Below are 17,262 nucleotides of genomic sequence, written 5' to 3'. Positions count from 1 at the left end.
GTGAAGGAACTGAGCCATTGTGTTGATCATTACAGGCTTCACCTGATAAACTTTTGTTAAAGATGGCTGGGTGTGGTGGCTCATGCCTGTAATCCCAGCACTTCGGGAGGTGGAAGTGAGCAGATCACTTGAGCCCAGGAGTTTGAGACCAGCCTGAGCGATTTGGGGGAAACCCGATTTCTGTGAAAAATACGAAAATTAGCTGGGCACGATGATGCACATCTGTGGTCCCAGCTACTCAGGAGGCTGAGACAGGAGGATCACTTCAGCTTGGGAGGCTGAGTCTGCAGTGAGCCATGATCACGCCACTGCACTCCAGCTTGGGTGACAGAGCAAGACCTTGTCTCAAAAGCAACAACAACAAAACTTTATTACCTTTAAAGCGCCCTGTGCTCCTCCCCCATCCCATTCCCCTAACACTTAACATGAAGTTTATGCATCTTTTTCTCATGCTTCATGTCAGTTCAACCAATTATGTATGCATCTCTAAACAATATGTTATGAACTTGCCTGTTTTGAATTTTATATAATGGAAATATGTAGCAGTGTACCATTTTGTGATTTGGTCCCTGCCAATATATTCTGCAATTGACTACCATAATTGTGTGAGCTGTATTAAATAATTTTCACTGGTCTTTTGTATCTGATTAAACATGAAGATGGGCCAGGCGTCGCAGCTCACACCTGTAATCCCAGAACTTTGGGAGGCCGAGGTGGGAGGATCACTTGGGTCCAGTAGTTCGAGACCAGTTTGAGTAACATAGGGAGACCCTGTCTCTACAAAAACAAACCAAACCATGAATATATCAAAGTTGGTTTTTACATTTGACTGTATGGACATCTGCTTTTTCTCCCCAATTTTTAGTGAGTCATAGTGCTGCTATAAACATTAGTGTTGCTATGAGCATTATTTTGTCTACTTGTGCATAGGTGCAACTGTTTCTCCAGGGTAATATATTCTCAAGAGAGGATGTGTATCTTTAAGTGTACTGCATAATGCCAAATTATTTTGCAAAGTGATTGTACAAAATTATACTTTAAAAATTTTCATTTTCATTTTATTTTATTTATAAATAGAGACAGAGACTCCCTATGTTTCCCAGGCTGGTCTGGAACTCCAGGACTCAAGCGATCCTCCTGCCTTGGCCTCCCAAAGTGCTGGGATTACAGGCCTGAGCCACCGCGCCTGGTCCAAAATTACATGTTTATCAGCAGTGATTAATATACAAGCACATCAACAGACACACGCACAGCACACACGAGCATGCACACACGTGTGCGCACTCCCTACACATCTAGGCATGCACACACCCATACCCATCACACACCACACACGCGCACAGATGCACATACATGCACTGCACACACCGTTGTACACGATGCACACTACGAGCCACATATACGCACTACGCACACACGCACACGCACAACACCAGACCCGCACACAGACCCATAAACGTCCATCACGCACTCCACGCCCGTCCGCATGCACGCGACGCGTCCCGGAAACGTGGTCTCGGCCGCCTGCCTCTGACGAAGCTTGTCCCGGCCGCGCCGCCGTCGGACGCCCGGGGTCGGAGGTCACGGCGGCGTTGGAGGTGGCGTGTTTTTTTTTTTTTTTCACCCGGAAACCGCGGCTGCTGGAGCCCGAGCTGAGGCGGCGGCGGGAGCCCGGTTGGCTTCTGGTCCTCGCGTCGGCCCAGCGGAGCCGGACGCTGCCCCCGGCGCGGGGAGAAGATGGTGCCGAGCGGCCCCGGGCCCGCCACGCGCCGCCACGAGTGAGCCTAGCGCGGCCGCGGGCGTCCGCCGAGCAGCTGGCCCGGCTGGGCCCGGGGCGCGCAGCTGCCCGCCGGGGCGGGGTGAGCCGGGGCTGGAGGGCAGGCTGGGGTCGGGCCCAGTCGGGGCTGCCCGCGGGGCCGGGAGCGGGGAGCGTGCTGGTCGGAAGCGGCTCCTCCGCCAGCTTCTTTCACCGCTTCTCGGGGTGCAGACCCTGCCCCAACTGCTGGCGGGGGTCGCCCAGCATCGGCCGACCTCAGCCTGGTCCCCCAACACTGGGGTTTGCCCACTCGCGTCCCCCGAGCCAGGGTTCCTTGCCGGCCTTGGAGATGGTGGGACTTCCCACATCTGGAGCCGAGGCCTGGATAATTCGGATTTGGCACGAGAAACATTTTGGTCGTTTGCCATTTTTTGACTTTGGGGAGTGTTTGCGTTTCTTCTCCGTTTGGCAGTGAAACACATCTCAGAAAGGTGGGAGGGAGAGACTCACGTACGTGTACAGAGTTAAATGGCATAGTGGTGTTTCCTGTGTCAAGCTTGGTAAATATCCAGAATGGGGTGGATTCTTTCTTCATGTTTTTAATAAAATGAGTGATCGCAAGGTAATCTAGAGGCATGTAGTTTCAGTTCCCTTGACGGGGACCATCAGAAATAAAACCAGGCCTGTTGTGCTGTTTTGAGTCGTCTGAACGCCGTACCCATTGGACAGCTGGTGAGGAGGCCTTTGTGGAAGAATCTGATGTCTGAGTTTAGTTCTCAACTAGCAGGTGACAGCCCTCACTGGCTGATGAATGGTGAGCTTCTCTGAAGCCTGCTTTGTAAGGATTGTGGCTTCCCCCTGAACTGCTTCTTTCCTGCCTCAAAGGTGAGCCGCTATGGGAGGGAATGGGAAGAAAAACTCCGAGACTGCTGATGAATATGTGATAAAGTGGTTCGTCTTGATAGCACCGTCAGCTTGGGTCAGCTTAGGGTCTCAGCACGTGTATCTCATTTGTAGATGAGTGTTCCATCAGCGCTTGACCGATAAGGGTGTCCACCTACTTCCTCTTTTCATCTAGGAATTCTGACAGGAAATAGACCTGTTGCGCACCTAAGATGTACTTAGGTTTGCATTGACCCTAAGTGCATTTACTCTCTAGGATTAAGGATTTGGAGTTTCAACTTGTAGTGAAGATTCTGGGAGAATTCCTGTGGCCTGAATCAGGTGGACTGGAATCACTGCTAGCACTGGAGTCTCAATACTAAAATCACCAAACGCTGGTTAACTGGCACCTTCTCCGTTTAGGCTCTAGCTGCGTCTGTTGCAAGGAGGAAAGGTAGAGCTAAGTGCAAATATATATATATTTTTTGAGACAGTCTCGCTCTTGTCGCCCAGGCTGGAGTGCAGTGGCGCGACCTCTGCTCACTGCAACCTCTGCCTCCCAGGTCCAAGCAATCCTCCTGCCTCAGCCTCCCTAGTAGCTGGGATTACAGGTGCCCGCCACCATGCCCAGCTAATTTTTGTATTTTTAGTAGAGACAGGGTTTCACCATGTTGGCCAGGCTGGTCTTGAACTCCTGACCTCAGGTGATCCATCCGCCTCGGCCTCCCAAAGTGCTGGGATTACAGGCGTGAACCACCGCACCCGGCCTAAGTGCAAATATATTAATAGTTTCTGCCCGTAAGGAACGTACTTAGAGGAAGCAATAGGCTAGAAAATGTGGCAGGACTGAATTGCCATAGTGGTATACCAACTGTTCGGGATTTCGTTATGGTTAGGATCAGAAACTTACTTTCTTTCTTTTTTTTTTTTTCTTGAGGCGGAGTCTTGCTCTGTTGCCCCAGCTGGAGTGCAGTGGTGCGAAGTTAGCTCACTGCAACCTCTGCCTCTCAGGTTCAAGCGATTTTTCTGCCTCAGCCGCCTGAGTAGCTGGGATTACAGTCGCCTGCCACCACGCCCGGCTAATTTTTTGTATTTTTGGTAGAGACGAGGTTTCACGTTGTTGGCCATGCCTTGAACTCCTCAGGTGATCTGCCCACCTTGGCCTCCCAAAGTGCTGGGATTATAGGTGTGAGCCACCTCGCTCAGCCCGAAACTCATGAAGTAACCTTTGAGATGGACCTAGAAAGATCAGGAGGATTTGGGCCATTCAGAATTAGCTGGGAAATGAAAAAACTAGGGCCGGTTGGTGGACTAGGTAGCTGGACAATCAGTGCCTAGAAATATTGGCAGAGGCAGCTAGTTAAGGGTTAAATGCTTTTCTAAGAAAAGCATAAGCTACCCAGTCTAGCTTCTGGTAGATTTCTGGGTTTTGTTTTTGTTTTTGTTTTCTTTGAGATGGAGTCTCACTCTGTTGCCCAGGTTGGAGTGCAGTGACTCAGTCGGCAACCTCCGCCTTCTGGGTTCAAGCGATTCCTCAGCCTCCTGAGTAGCTGGGACTACAGCTGCATGCTGCCACACCCAGCTAATTTTTGTATTTTTAATGGAGACAGGGTTTCACCATGTTGGCCAGGCTGGTCTCAAATCCTTGACCTCAAGTGATCCGCCTGCCTCAGCCTCCCAAAGTGCTAGGATTACAGGCGTGAGCCACCAGGCCCGGCCTTTGGTTTTCTAAAGAATTATTTTCATTTAATGGGTTTGTCTTGTTCTGTAAGAGGCCGGTGGCATAAAACAATGCTTAACTTATTTTATTAAGGACAATGAAAAAGATGCTGATTGTCATTCCTGTCTGGTATTGACAATCAGGAAATTAAATTTGATGTCTGTGAGTTGTTTCAGTGCCTGTGTTCAGTTTGCAGGAGCACAGCTCTAGTCTGGTCTCTGCAGCTCTGGCTACAGCCAAAGGATAAATGGCAAGCCCTTAGGTCCTCTCCAGAGGGTTTTTAGTGACATCTGGTCCACGTCACAGAGATGGTGTATTTCCCTTGCCCGGTACTGAAGAACCTTTGAAGCCATTCATACAGGATGCCATGTAATTGCTCTAGATTATATGACTGATCTCAGGACCTCACTGGCCTCAGCCTTAGCATTTATTTTATTTTGTTTTATTTTATTTTACATATTTTTTTGAGACGGAGTCTCGCTCTGTCATCCAGGCTGGAGTGCAGTGGTGCGATCTCAGCTCACACTGCAACCTCCGCCTTCTGGGTTCAAGCAATTCTCCTGCCTCAGCCTCTTGAGTAGCTGGGATTACAGACGCCCGCCACATGCCTGGCTAATTTTTCTGTTTTTAGTAGAGACAGGGTTTCACCATGTTGGTCAGGCTGGTCTCAAATTCCTGACTTCAGGTGGTCCACCCACCGCGGTCTCCCAAAGTGCTAGGATTACAGGCATGAGCCACCACACCTGGCCTTATTTTTATTTATTTATTTATTTGAGATGCAGTCTCGCCTTGTTGTCTGGGCTGGAGTGTAGTAGCATGACCTTAGTCACTGCAACCTTCGCCGCCCAGGTTCAAACGATTCTCCTGCCTCAGCCTCCCGTGTAGCTGGGGCTACAGGCACGCACCACCACGCCTGGCTAATTTTTTTGTATTTTAGTAGAGACGGGGTTTCGCCATGTTGGTCAGGCTGGTCTTGAACTCCTGACCTTGTGATCCGCCCACCTTGGCCTCTCAAAGTGCTGGGATTACAGGCATGAGCCACCAGCCCTGGCCTTATTTTTTAATTAAAAAATAATAATTATTACGGGACAGAGTTTTGCTCTGTTGTCCCGGCTGGAGTGCTGTGGGTGATCATGGCTCACTGCACCCTCCTCCTCCTGGGCTCAAGTGATACTCCTGCCTCAGTCTCCTGAGTGGCTGGGAGCACAGATGTACACCATCACATCTGGCTAATTTTGTGATTTTTTGTAGAGGCAAGGTCTCACTTTGTTGCTCAGGCTGGTCTCGAACTCCTGGGCACAAGTGATCCTCCCGTCTCGGCCTCCCAAAGTGCTAGGATTAAAGGTGTGAGCCACCCAAAAATAACTGTATTAACTATATTTACCACACTGTGCAATATAACTCAAAAAAGAAAAAATATGTTCCTTTTCTCTAACGGACTTTGTACCCTTTGACCATCATCTCCCTGTTCCCCACCCTGTGCTTCTGTAACCATAGTTCTGCCCTCTGCTGCAATGAGTTCCATTGTCTTCTAGATTCCACATATAAGTGGAATCCTATATTGTGCTTCTGTGCCTGGCTTATTTCTCTTAGTATAACGTTCATCGCTTCTGTCCATGTTGTGGCAAATAGTGCTGCAGTGAACAGACATCTCTTTGACAATCTGATTTCAATTTGGGGGTAGTATATATTCGGCAGTGGGATTGCTGGATCATAAAGTAATTCTATTTGTAGTTTTTTTCTTTTTTCTTTTTCTTTTTTTTTTTTTTGAAGACAGAGTCTCGCTCTGTTGCCCGGGTTCAAGCGATTCTCCTGCCTCAGCCTCCCAAGTAGCTGAGATTACAGGTGCACGCCACCATGCCCGGCTAATTTTTTGTATTTTTAGTAGAGACAGGGTTTCACCATGTTGGTCAGACTGGTCTTGAACTCCTGACCTCATGATCCACCCGCCTCAGCCTCCCAAAGTGCTGGGATTACAGACGTGAGCCACCACGCCCGGCCTATTTTTAGTTTTTAAAGGAATTTCTGTGCTGTTTTCCATCATGGCTGTACTAATTTACATTCCCACAGTGCATGAGGGCTCCCTTAGCTCCACATTCTCACCAGCATTTGTCTTTCTTTGATAAAAGTCATTCTGACAGGCGCGAGATGATATCTCATTGTGATTTTACATTTGCATTTCTCTAGTGATATGTTGGCCAACTATATCTGTTGGCCATTTGTCGGTCTCTTGAGAAACATCTGTTCGTGTCCCTTGCCCATTTTTTAATCCCTAGGGATTTGGAGAAGCTACTTGCAAACCATACGTCTGAAAAGGGGTTAATATCCAAAATATATACAAAGCTTAAACAACCCAGTAGCAAGAAAACAAAAAATCCAATTGAAAAATGGGCAGCCAGGCACGGTGGCTCACGCCTGTAATGCCAGCACTTTGGGAGGCCAAGGCTAGTGGATTGCTTGAGGTCAGGAGTTCGAGACTAGCCTGGCCAACATGGTGAAACCCCGTCTCTACTAAAAGTACAAGAATTAGCTGGGTGTGGTGGCACATGCTTGTAAGCATGCTTACAAGCTACTTCAGCTACTCAGGAGGCTGAAGCAGGAGACTCACTTGAACCTGGGATGTGGAGGTTGGCGGTGAGCCGGGATCGCACCACTGCACTCCAGCCTGGGCGACAGAGCAAGACTCCGTCTGAAACAAAAAAAAAAAAGAAAAGAAAGAAAAATGGACAAAGAACCTTGGCCTTTCTTTAAAATGAAAAAACAGAAAGGAGGAAAGATAGAGGTTTTAGCAAATTGAATTTTCATTTAGATTGATTTCGAACATGGAAATCCTTAAGTTAACTTTCTCATGTACGAATCAAATACATTTGACAAGAGGTCTGTAGTGTTTTTTCTGCGTATGATTACATACCTGAGTGTGATCCTGGGGAGTACATGACACAGCCTTCGAAACACTGCCATTTGGACTTTTGTGCTGTTTGGTTACAAGTGCTGTTTTTCAAACATGTCCCAGTCTTACACACTGAGTTTGGTTACAGAAAGGTTTCATACTGAACCGTTAGCTTTTGTTTGATCTTGGCATCCCTCATGACTTGTTTTCTTAAAAATTGATTAAGCCCCAGATTATTAAATTTTAATATGAGAGTACTTTTAATTTTCGTGTTTAAGATGGTCGGCAATTATTTAAAAAACTAAAGAACAAAGATAAATTATTTTCTATCTTGAGACTGTAGTGGATTTTTTTAAGAAGCGGGGGGAATGTTGAACGTTACCATGGTTTTATATCATGATTTTGAAAATAGAACGATGCATTCATTAACCGTGAGGAGAAATAAACGGGAAGTCTGAGTTTTGGAAGTAAGTCTGGTTCCAGACATGTAGTTAGATCAGCCTACGTTCCTTTCCTTTTGTCTTTATGAGACTACTGATGTTGCCTGAACTACACGTTTGGCAACTAAAACTATGCTTTCTTTTGTAATTTCTCATTTGATCTTTTTTTTTTTTTGAGACAAGGTCTCTCCCTGTCACTGAGGCTGGAGTGCAGTGGTGTGACCATAGCCATGGCTTACAGTAGCCTTGAACTCTTGGACTCAACTGATCTTCCTGCTTTGCCCTCCCAATTAGCTGGGACTATAGGTGAAACCGTGCCCAGCTAATTTTTTTTAATTTGGGTTTTTTTTTTTTTTTAGGGACGGGGTCTCACTGTGTTGTCCAGGCTGGTCTGGAACTCCTGTGCTCAAGTGATCCTCCGACCTTGGCCTCCCAAAGTATTGGGATTACAGGCATGAACCACCACGCCCAGTCTCTCTTTGGTTCCTTTTAAACGTGAGTTATTATGAAAGTCTGTTCTGCACTATGAATTGTATCACATTAAGAAACAAGACACTATTGGCAGAAGACTGTGCTAGTCTTTGCTTCATACTATTAACTGATGAATGAGTGCTGAGATGGGAGGTACCCTGCTAAAGAAATGGAAAATAGGCTGAGCACGGTAGCTCACGCCTGTAATCCCAGCACTTCGGGAAGCCAAGGCAAGTGGATCACCTGAGGTCAGGAATTGAAGACCAGCCTGACCAACATGGTGAAACCCTGTCTCTACTAAAAATACAAAAATTAGCCAGGTCTGCTTGTGGGCGCCTGTAATCCCAGCTACTCAGGAGGCTGAAGCAGGAGAATCACTCGAACCCAGGAAGCAGAGGTTGCAGTGAGCTGAGATTGTGCCATTGCACTCCAGCCTGGGTGATGAGAGTGAAACTCAGTCTTAAAAAAAAGGAAACTAAGTTAAACATTTTAAACTTCAAAAAAGTTGATCTCTAATTGTGCCTTTGTTAAAATCAATGACTAAAATACACTTTGTATATCTATGGTATGTGAGATTTTTTTTTTTTTCACTCACTTTGGCATTTGACTTGAAACTGTCTTATCAACCTTGGCATTGTGATTGATGGCATGGCTTTTGGGGTCAGATGAGTTAAGTCAGAATCCATTTCTGCCATTTATTTGCAATGTGACCTAGTACAAATTACTTAAGCTCATCTGTAAAGTGGGAACAGTAGTATCTACCTAGCAGTGTTGCAAGGATTAAAAAATATGTTAAGTGAAGCGCTTGGCACGGTGCCTGGGAATGGCATGTTCTAAGTGGTAGCTGTTAAGAATGCTCTCTTCTCACTCCTTCGTCCTTGTCACCTGGTTTTTGCCTCTATCACCCTAGTGAAAGGGGTTTTGCTTACATCACTATTGATGTCTTGATTGCAAAATTATATGGATGCTTTTCTGCCTTTTCTCATTTGATGGGGTTGACTCTTCAAAAAGAAAATTTTTTTTCCTTTTTATTTTCATTTTTTGAGATAGGGTTTAACTCTGTCTCCCGGGCTAGAGTGCAGTGGTGCCATCACAGCACACTGCAGCCTCAAACTCCTGGGTTCAGGTGATCCCTCCACCTCAGCCTCCCAAGTAGCTGGGACTACAGGTGTGCACCACCACACCCAGCTAAATTTTGTATTCTTTGTAGACACAGGGTCTTCTTGTGTTTCCCAGGCTGGTCTCGAACTCCTGGGCTCAAGTGATTGGCTGGCCTCAGCCTCCCAGAGTGCTGGAATCACGGGCAGGAGCCATTGTGCCCTGCCAGATTGACTTCTTTATGCAAACCTATATCATTTATTGGACCGAAGTAGAACTTAATGGTTAATGCATGGGCTCTGGAGGCCAACTGGATTTGAATCCAGGTTCACTTCCCGTGTGATCATGGGCACATTAGCTGACTTCTACATGCCTTAATTTCCCTATCTGTAAAATAGAGATGTTTTAGGGATCATACATAATAGGTGCAAAACTCTTAGAGCAGTGCCTCTCTCAAAAAGTAGGCAATGACAGTAGACGTTATTATTGTTAAGCACCTTCCTGGTGTCAGGCACTGTCCAAGGTAGGAGGAATGCAGAAACAATATCATGGAAATGAGAGAGAATTCTTTTTTTTTTTTTTTTGAGACAGACTGTTGCTCTGGTGCCCAGGCTGGAGTTCAGTGGCTTGATCTTGGCTCACTGCAACCTCCGCCTCCCGGGTTCAAGCAATTCTCCTGTCTCAGCCTCCTGAGTAGCTGGGATCATAGGCGTGCACCGCTACGCCCAGCTAATTTTTGTATTTTTATTAGAGATGGGGTTTCATGTTGGCCAGGATGCTCTCAAAGTCCTGGCCTCAGGTGATCCACCCCCCTTGGCCTCCCAAAGTGCTGGAATTACATCTGTGAGCACCCGGCTCAGACAACAATTTAATTTGGCTGAAGGAGGCAGTGTCAGTGGGGATGGAGTGAGAGCTGCCTTTGAGAGACACTTAAAATGGGAAATGATAGGACTTGGTAACTGGTTGTAGGAGAGCCAGAGTGTCAAGGATGACTGGCAGGAGCCGGGCGCAGTGGCTCACGTCTGTAATCCCAGCATTTGGGAGGCGGACGCGGGAGGATCGCTTGAGCCCAGGAGTTTGAGACCAGCCTGGGGAATGTGACAAAATCCCATCTCTACAAAAAATACAAAAATTAGCCGGGAGTAGTAGCATGTGCTTGTAGTCCCAGCTACTTGGGAGGCTAAGGTGGGACGATTGCTTGCGCCCGGGAAGTCAAGGCAGCTGCCATGCTCATACCACTGCACTCCAGCCTGGGCACCAGAGCCAGACCCTGTCTCAAAAAAAAGAATGACTGGCAGGGATCACTAGGCAAATGATGGTGTTTTTCCTTGTGGGAAGGAGCCAGTTTGGTGCTTTGGGATAAGTTTTGGCCTTGATGGCCTTTGGGTCATCTAAGGAGATAGCTCCAGTAGGTGACTGTTTAGATCTGGAGGTGAGTAGGTACATAAAATGGGATTAAGGCATGAATGAGCGTGTCCCCCTTGAGCAGAGGCCCCAGCTGGAACTTGGAACGCCAGCTTTTGAAGGAGCCTGAGAAGGAAGGGGTGGTCAGATGAATGTTAAGAAAACCAGGAGTGTAAGCTGGGAGAGGATCCACCCCACTTCTGTGTCAGATGCTGCAGCAACATGAGTTAGGGACTGGAGCTCCGGCTTTGGACTTAGCAGCCCAGAGATCACTGGAGACCTTGAAGTTCTCCTGTGTCTTCGTTGCTTCTCACTTGTCTCTCTGAAGGTTCATTCTGCCTGCACTGCTTTACGGTGGGGCAGGAAGATGGTTTCTGCGCAGTGCTCGGGGCAGCTGGGTGCTGGAGCTTGCACAGGGTCTCTTTGATACCAATAAGTGTCTTCAGCTCTAAGTGTTGGATAATCTAGCATCGCGTCGATGACTGTCGTTTACTAGGCTCAGGGTTTGTAACCCCGGCCTTAAAGCTCTTTGAGGGTCTCAGACATCACAGGATATTTGAGAAATGCTACTTTCTGCTACATGAAGGTGAGTTTCTGTCATTCTCTCTTAGCACAAGTCCGATATGTTTCCTTTGGTTGGCGTAGAGAGCAGGCTTGCTTCTCCCATCCTCTCTTCCTCACCTTTCAGAAACTTCCTATTTAACCTAAGGTAGAAAATCTCATTTAAGATGAACGGTGGGCCTGATGTGGTGGTTTGCTTCTGGAATCCCAGCACTTTGGGAGGCTGAGGCGGGTGGATCACTTGAAGTCAGGAGTTTGAGACCAGCCTGGCCAACATGGTGAAACCTCATTTCTACTAAAAATATCAAAACTAGCCGGACGTGGTGACATGCGCCTGTAGTCTCAGCTATTTGGGAGGCTGAGGTAGGAGAACCGCTTGAACCTGGGAGGCAGAGGTTGAGCAGAGATCGCACTGCTGCATGCCAGCCTGGGTAACAGTGCGAGACAATATCTCAAAAAAAAAAAAAAAGAACAGTTTAAAACTACAATAAAGTTAGTTTAAAACTTGGACAAGTAGCCATGTGGCGTACATATGCGGGCTTTGGAGAGAGGGAGAAACTTCCTGTGTCTGTGGCATAATGAATGTTAACTTACTTTTTTTCTGATAAAATGTTATTAAGTTGCAAAATTACATTTTTTTCCACCATGTTGGCCAGGCTGGAGTGCGGTGGCATGATCATAGCTCACTATAGCTTTGACCTCCTGGGCTGAGCCAGTCCTCCCCATCTCAGACTCCCAAGTAGCTGGGCCATTGGTGTACACCACCATGCTTAGCTAATTTATTAAAAAATTGTTTTTTGTAGAGACAGGGTCTTGTTGTGTTGGCCAGCCTGGTTTCTAATTCCTGGCCTCAAGCAATCCTTCCATCTCAGCCTCCCAAACTGCTGGGATTACGGGTGTGAGTTATTGTGCCTGACCAGGAGGCCTTCCTCCTTTTTTTTTTTTTTTTGAGGCAGAGTCTCGCTCTGTCGCCCAGGCTGGAGTGCAGTGGTGCTGTCTCGGCTCACTGCAAGCTCTGTCTCCTGGATTCATGCCATTCTCCTGCCTCAGCGTCCCGAGTAGCTGGGACTACAGGCGCCCGCCACCACGCCTGGCTAATTTTTTGTGTTTTTAGTAGAGACGGGGTTTCACCATGTTAGCCAGGATAGTCTCGATCTCCTGACCTCATGATCTGCCCACCTTGGCCTCCCAAAGTGCTGGGATTACAGGCGTGAGCCACCGCACCCATCCGGCCTTCCTCCTTTACTAGCTCCTTTCCTCCCCTTATATTAGGTTGGTACAAAAGTAATCATGGTTTTTGCCATTATGTATTGGCAAAAACCGCGATTCCTTTTGCACCAACCTAATTAACTGTGTTTTTGTTAACTCATGTAATAAAAAGTAAGCATCTCCTCCCACACCTCTGTCCCTTTCACCTGAACTAGTAGTGTTTTGAAAGTTTATAACACAGCCTTCTCCTGGCCATCTTTAAGGAACTTGTGTTCTTGCAACCTGTGGGTTGCTTATTATTAGGGTAACCTGGATATTGCCTTTTGCTTATGTAAAGCACCATCTGTTGTTTACCTGTTGCCTCAGTTTCTCCATCCCTGTTCTTCTCACCTCGCCAGATGGAAGACTGTGCAGAGCACAGTTTTCCCTGAGAACTTTTTTTTGAGATGGAGTCTTAGTCTGACACCCAGGGTGGAGTGCAGTGGCGTAATCTCGGCTCACTGCAACCTCTGCCTCCCGGGTTCAAGCAATTCTCCTGTCTCAGCCTCCCGATAGCTGGGATTACAGGCGCACGCTGCCACTCCCGGCTAATTTTTTGTATTTTTATTAGTGACTGGGTTTCACCGTGTTGCCCAGGCTGGTCTCAAACCCCTGAGCTCAGGCAGTCCATCCGCCTCAGCCTCCCAAAGTGCTAGGATTACAGGCATGAGCCACTGCGCCTGGCCGATTTTATTCTTTTTTATGGCAGCTGTATGTGATATTTTAGATCCTGTGGGTGTTTTTTTTGTTTGTTTGTTTGTTTGTTTTGAGACAGAGTCTCACTCCGTCACTCAGGCTGGAGTGTAGTGCACGATCTTAGCTCACTGCAACCTCCCAGATTCAAGCAATTTGTGCCTCAGCCTCCTGAGTAGGTGGGACTACAACCACGCACCACCACACGCGGCTAATTTTTTGTGTTTTTAGTAGAGACAGGGTTTCACCATGTTGCCCTGGCTGGTCTCGAACTCCTGACCTCAGGTGATCAGCCCGACCTCCCAAAGTGCTGGGATTACAGGCGTGAGCCACTGTGCCTAGCTCCTGCTTTGTTTTGGTGGTTGTGGGGGATAGGATCGCACTCTGTTGCTCAGGCTAGAGTGCACTGGCGTAATCATAGCTCACTGCTGCCTCAAACTCCCAGGCTCAAGCCATCCTCCCGCCTCAGCCCCCCACGTAGCTGGGACTACAGCCGTGTGCCACCATGCCCAGATCTTGTTTTTGATAGGTACAATACTGGGGAGAAATCCTACTTTATTCAGTTGTCCCCTGCTATTGTTGGATATGTAGTTTTCCATTTTTTAACAATTGCAAACACTCCAAAAATAACTCTGAGTAGTTAAATCTTTGGAGCAATGGGTGTTTCCTTAGGTTTAGTTCTTAGAAGTAGAATGTTGGAGATAAAATATGCCAGATTTTAAAACTATTGATATGTATAGCCAAGTTGGTCTCCAGAAAGTTTACAACACAGCATTTCCGCGCCCCTTTTTAAGGAACTTGTGTTCTTGTAACTTGTGGGTTGCTAGAGATATCTTTGGGATAATCTTGGTATTGCCTTTTGCTTGCTTAAAGTGCCATCTGATGTTTAGCGTCTTCACTGAGTTAGTCTCAGAGATCTAAGGTACTGTGCTGATAGATTTTCATCACATGTTCTCACATGCTTGTGAATTTGCCTTTTGGCCGTGTTCTGTTCACCCTAAATCCCTGGACTTTTCAGAGAGGCAGCTTCCCAGCGGTGGTCATTTCTTTCTTCATCTTGGTCAATACCGGGACGCCCTAATTGGAGTTGGAATGAATTTAGGGGGAGGGGTCAAATAGTGTGCTTTCTTTTATCTCTTTTTCTTTTTTTTTTTCCTAAACAGAACTTAATTTATTCATTAATTAAAACTAACATTTGCCACTGTGACGCTTACAGAAATTTTCTTGTAACTCTTTGCAGAGGGAATACATTTATTTAGTCTTCATTAATTTCTGTTTGAAAACGCTTGTGAATGGTAAAAAGGAATTTTAAGTTTGTAAAATGTTTGGAATCTTAATAGTTTTATTCAAACATTCTTTTATTATTATTATTATTATTATTATTATTTTGAGATGGAGTTTTGCTCTTGTTGCCCAGGCTGGAGTGCAATGGCACGAAGTCAGCTCACTGCAACCTCCGCCTCCTGGGTTCAAGTGATTCTCCTGCGTCAGACCCCTGAGTAGCTGGGATTACAGGCACATGCCGCCATGCCCAGCTAATTTTTGTATTTTTAGTAGAAACGGGGTTTCATCATGTCGGTCAGGCAGATCTCGAACTCCCGACCTCAGGTGATACACCCGCTTTGGCCTCCCAAAGTGCTGCGATTACAGATGTGAGCCACTGCGCCCGGTCCATTCTTTCGCTTTTTTAGTGACTATAATTGTCCTGTGCTGGAAGTTTCCCTAAATTAAATTGGCTTATGTTGACAATATTTGCCATTTTGTGGGTATTTCTGTTGATATAATTGTTTAAATTCTAGTGCGATGTGCTTTTAATGACTATTAGTTTTCCTTGAAGTAAATTCTAATTCAGATTTTTCTACTGTTTTTCTGAATGTTTCATAATTGTTCCAAGTGATAAATGGGTCCTATTCATTTTTATATAAGGCTAAGGTTTTGGGCCAGTTGTGGTGGTTCACACCTATAATCCCAACAGTTTGGGAGGCCAAGGCGGGCGTATCACTTGAGGACAGGAGTTTAAGACCAGTGGGGTCAACATGGTGAAACCTTGTCTCTACAAAAAAAAAGACAAAAATTAGCCAGGCATGTTGGCATGCACCTGTAATCTCAGCTACTCAGGAGGCTGAGGCAGGAGAATCACTTGAACCCAGGAGGCGGAGGTTGCAGTGAGCTGAGATTGTGCCCCTGCACTCCAGCCTGGGCGACAGAGTGAGACTCTTGTGTCCAAAAAAACAAAAAAAAAAAATTAAGTTTTTGTTTTTGCTCAATAAATTGAACTCTGATTTACTGTTGACATTTTTATTTATGAATCCTATTAATCTTAACCTAACTAGTGTTGTTTCTAGATTATTATTGTTATTATTTTTGAGATGGAGTCTTGCTCTGTCACCCAGGCTGGAGTGCAGTGGCGCAATCTCAGCTCACTGCAACCTCCGCCTCCTGGGTTCCAGCAGGTCTCCTGCCTCAGCCTCCCAAGTAGTTGGCATTACAGGTGCGTGCCACCACACCTGTCTGACGTTTGTATTTTTAGTAGAGACAGGGTTTCACCATGTTGGCCAGGCTAGCCACAAACTCCTGACCTCAGGTGATCCACCCAGCTTGGCCTCCCAAAGTGTTGGGATTACAGGCGTGAGCCACTGTGTCTGGCCCCATTTACTTTAAATCATCTCTAGATTACAGTACCTAATGCAATGCAAGTACTATGTAAATCGTTTTTATACTTTTTTGAAACGGAGTCTTACTTTGTTGTCCAGGCTGGAGTGCAGTGGCACGATGTTGGCTCACTGCAACCTCTGCTTCCCAGGTTCAAGGGATTCTCATGCCTCAGCCTCACGAGTAACTGGGATTATAGATGCACACCATCATGCCCAGCTAATTTTTATTTTTTTTAGTAGAGATGGGGTTTCACCATGTTGGCCAGACTGGTCTCGAATTCCTGGCTTCAAGTGATCCACCTGCCTCAGCCTCCCAAAGTGCTGGGATTACAGGCATGAGCCACCATGCCTGAACTCTTGATTTCTTTTTTAGATTGCTCTCTGTTGGCACATAGAAATGCTACTGATTTTTGTAGGTTGATTTTGTGTCCTGCAACTTTACTGAAAATTGGTCTATCAGTTCTAGTTTTTTGATGGAGTATTTAGATTTTTCCAAATATAAGATCATACCATCTGCGAACAAGGATAATTTATCTTATTCCTTTCCAGTTTGGATGCCCTTTATTTCTTGTCTGATTGCTCTAGCTAGGACTTCTAGTACTCTGTTGAATTACAGTGGTGAAAGTGAGCATCCTTGTCATGTTCCAGATCTTAGAGGAAACGCTTTCAGTTTTTCCCCATTCAGTGTGATACTAGTTGTGGGCCTGTTGTATATGGCTTTCATTGTGTGAGGTATGATCCTTCTAAGCCCAGTTTTTTTGAGGGTTTGTATCATGACGAGATATTTAATTTTATCAAATGCTTTTTCAGCATCAGTTGAATGGATCATATGGTTTTTGTCCTTTATTCTGCTGATATGATGTATCGCTTTGATTTATCTGCCTATGTTGAACCGTCCTTGCTTCTAAGGGATAAATCCCACTTGGTCATGATGAATGATCTTTTTAATGTTTTGTTGAATTTGGTTTGCCAGTATGTTTTGGAGGAGATTTACAACAATCTTCATCAGGGATATCTGCCTGTAGTTTTCCTTTTTTTTTTTTGATATGTCTTTGGTTTTGGTATCAGGGTGATACTGGCCTCCTAGCATGAGTTTGGAGGTACTCCCTCTTCCTCTGCTTTTTGAGATAGTTTATGTAGGATTGGTATTAGTTCTTCTTTTAGTGTTTGGTAGAATTCAGCAGTGAAGCTGTCAGGTCTTGATAGGTTGTGTGTGTATAGGAATTCATCCATTTCTTCTAGGTTTTCCAGCCGGTATGCAGTTGCTCGTGGTAGCCTGTAATGATCCTTTGAAATCCTGTGATGTTGGTTTAATATCTCCTTTTTCATGTCTGATACTATTTCTTTGAATCTTGTCTCTCTTTTTTCTGAGTTCGCCTGGTTCAAAACACCAACTCTTTGTTTCATTGATCTTTTATATTTTTTTGTTTCAAATTTATTTATTT

The 17,262-nt window shown here is 45.9% G+C and overlaps 1 protein-coding gene across 5 annotated transcripts in view; it reads left to right on the top strand.

The window, feature by feature from the left end:
• Positions 1 to 1,364: 1,364 nt before the first annotated feature.
• The window catches only part of TMEM248 (transmembrane protein 248), a 37,459-nt gene continuing 21,561 nt past the window's right edge, over positions 1,365 to 17,262 (top strand). The window contains exons 1-2 of one of the 5 annotated variants that reach the window (XM_024249783.3): positions 1,747 to 1,859; positions 8,048 to 8,183. Coding sequence is in view for 1 of the 5 variants with exons in the window: in XM_054560455.1 (XP_054416430.1) it covers positions 1,380 to 1,859 (480 nt within the window). In the remaining 4 variants the exon portion in view is untranslated. Of the gene's footprint in view, positions 1,860 to 1,930; positions 2,642 to 8,047; positions 8,184 to 17,262 lie in introns of those variants that run through there. The other 4 variants (XM_054560455.1, XM_024249782.3, XM_024249785.3 and 1 more) reach the window with 4 other exon arrangements.

This window comes from Pongo abelii, chromosome 6, assembly GCF_028885655.2.
Source record: "Pongo abelii isolate AG06213 chromosome 6, NHGRI_mPonAbe1-v2.0_pri, whole genome shotgun sequence".
Classification (NCBI taxonomy): Eukaryota; Metazoa; Chordata; class Mammalia; order Primates; family Hominidae; genus Pongo; species Pongo abelii.
This window is presented reverse-complemented; position numbering and strand designations above follow the sequence as displayed.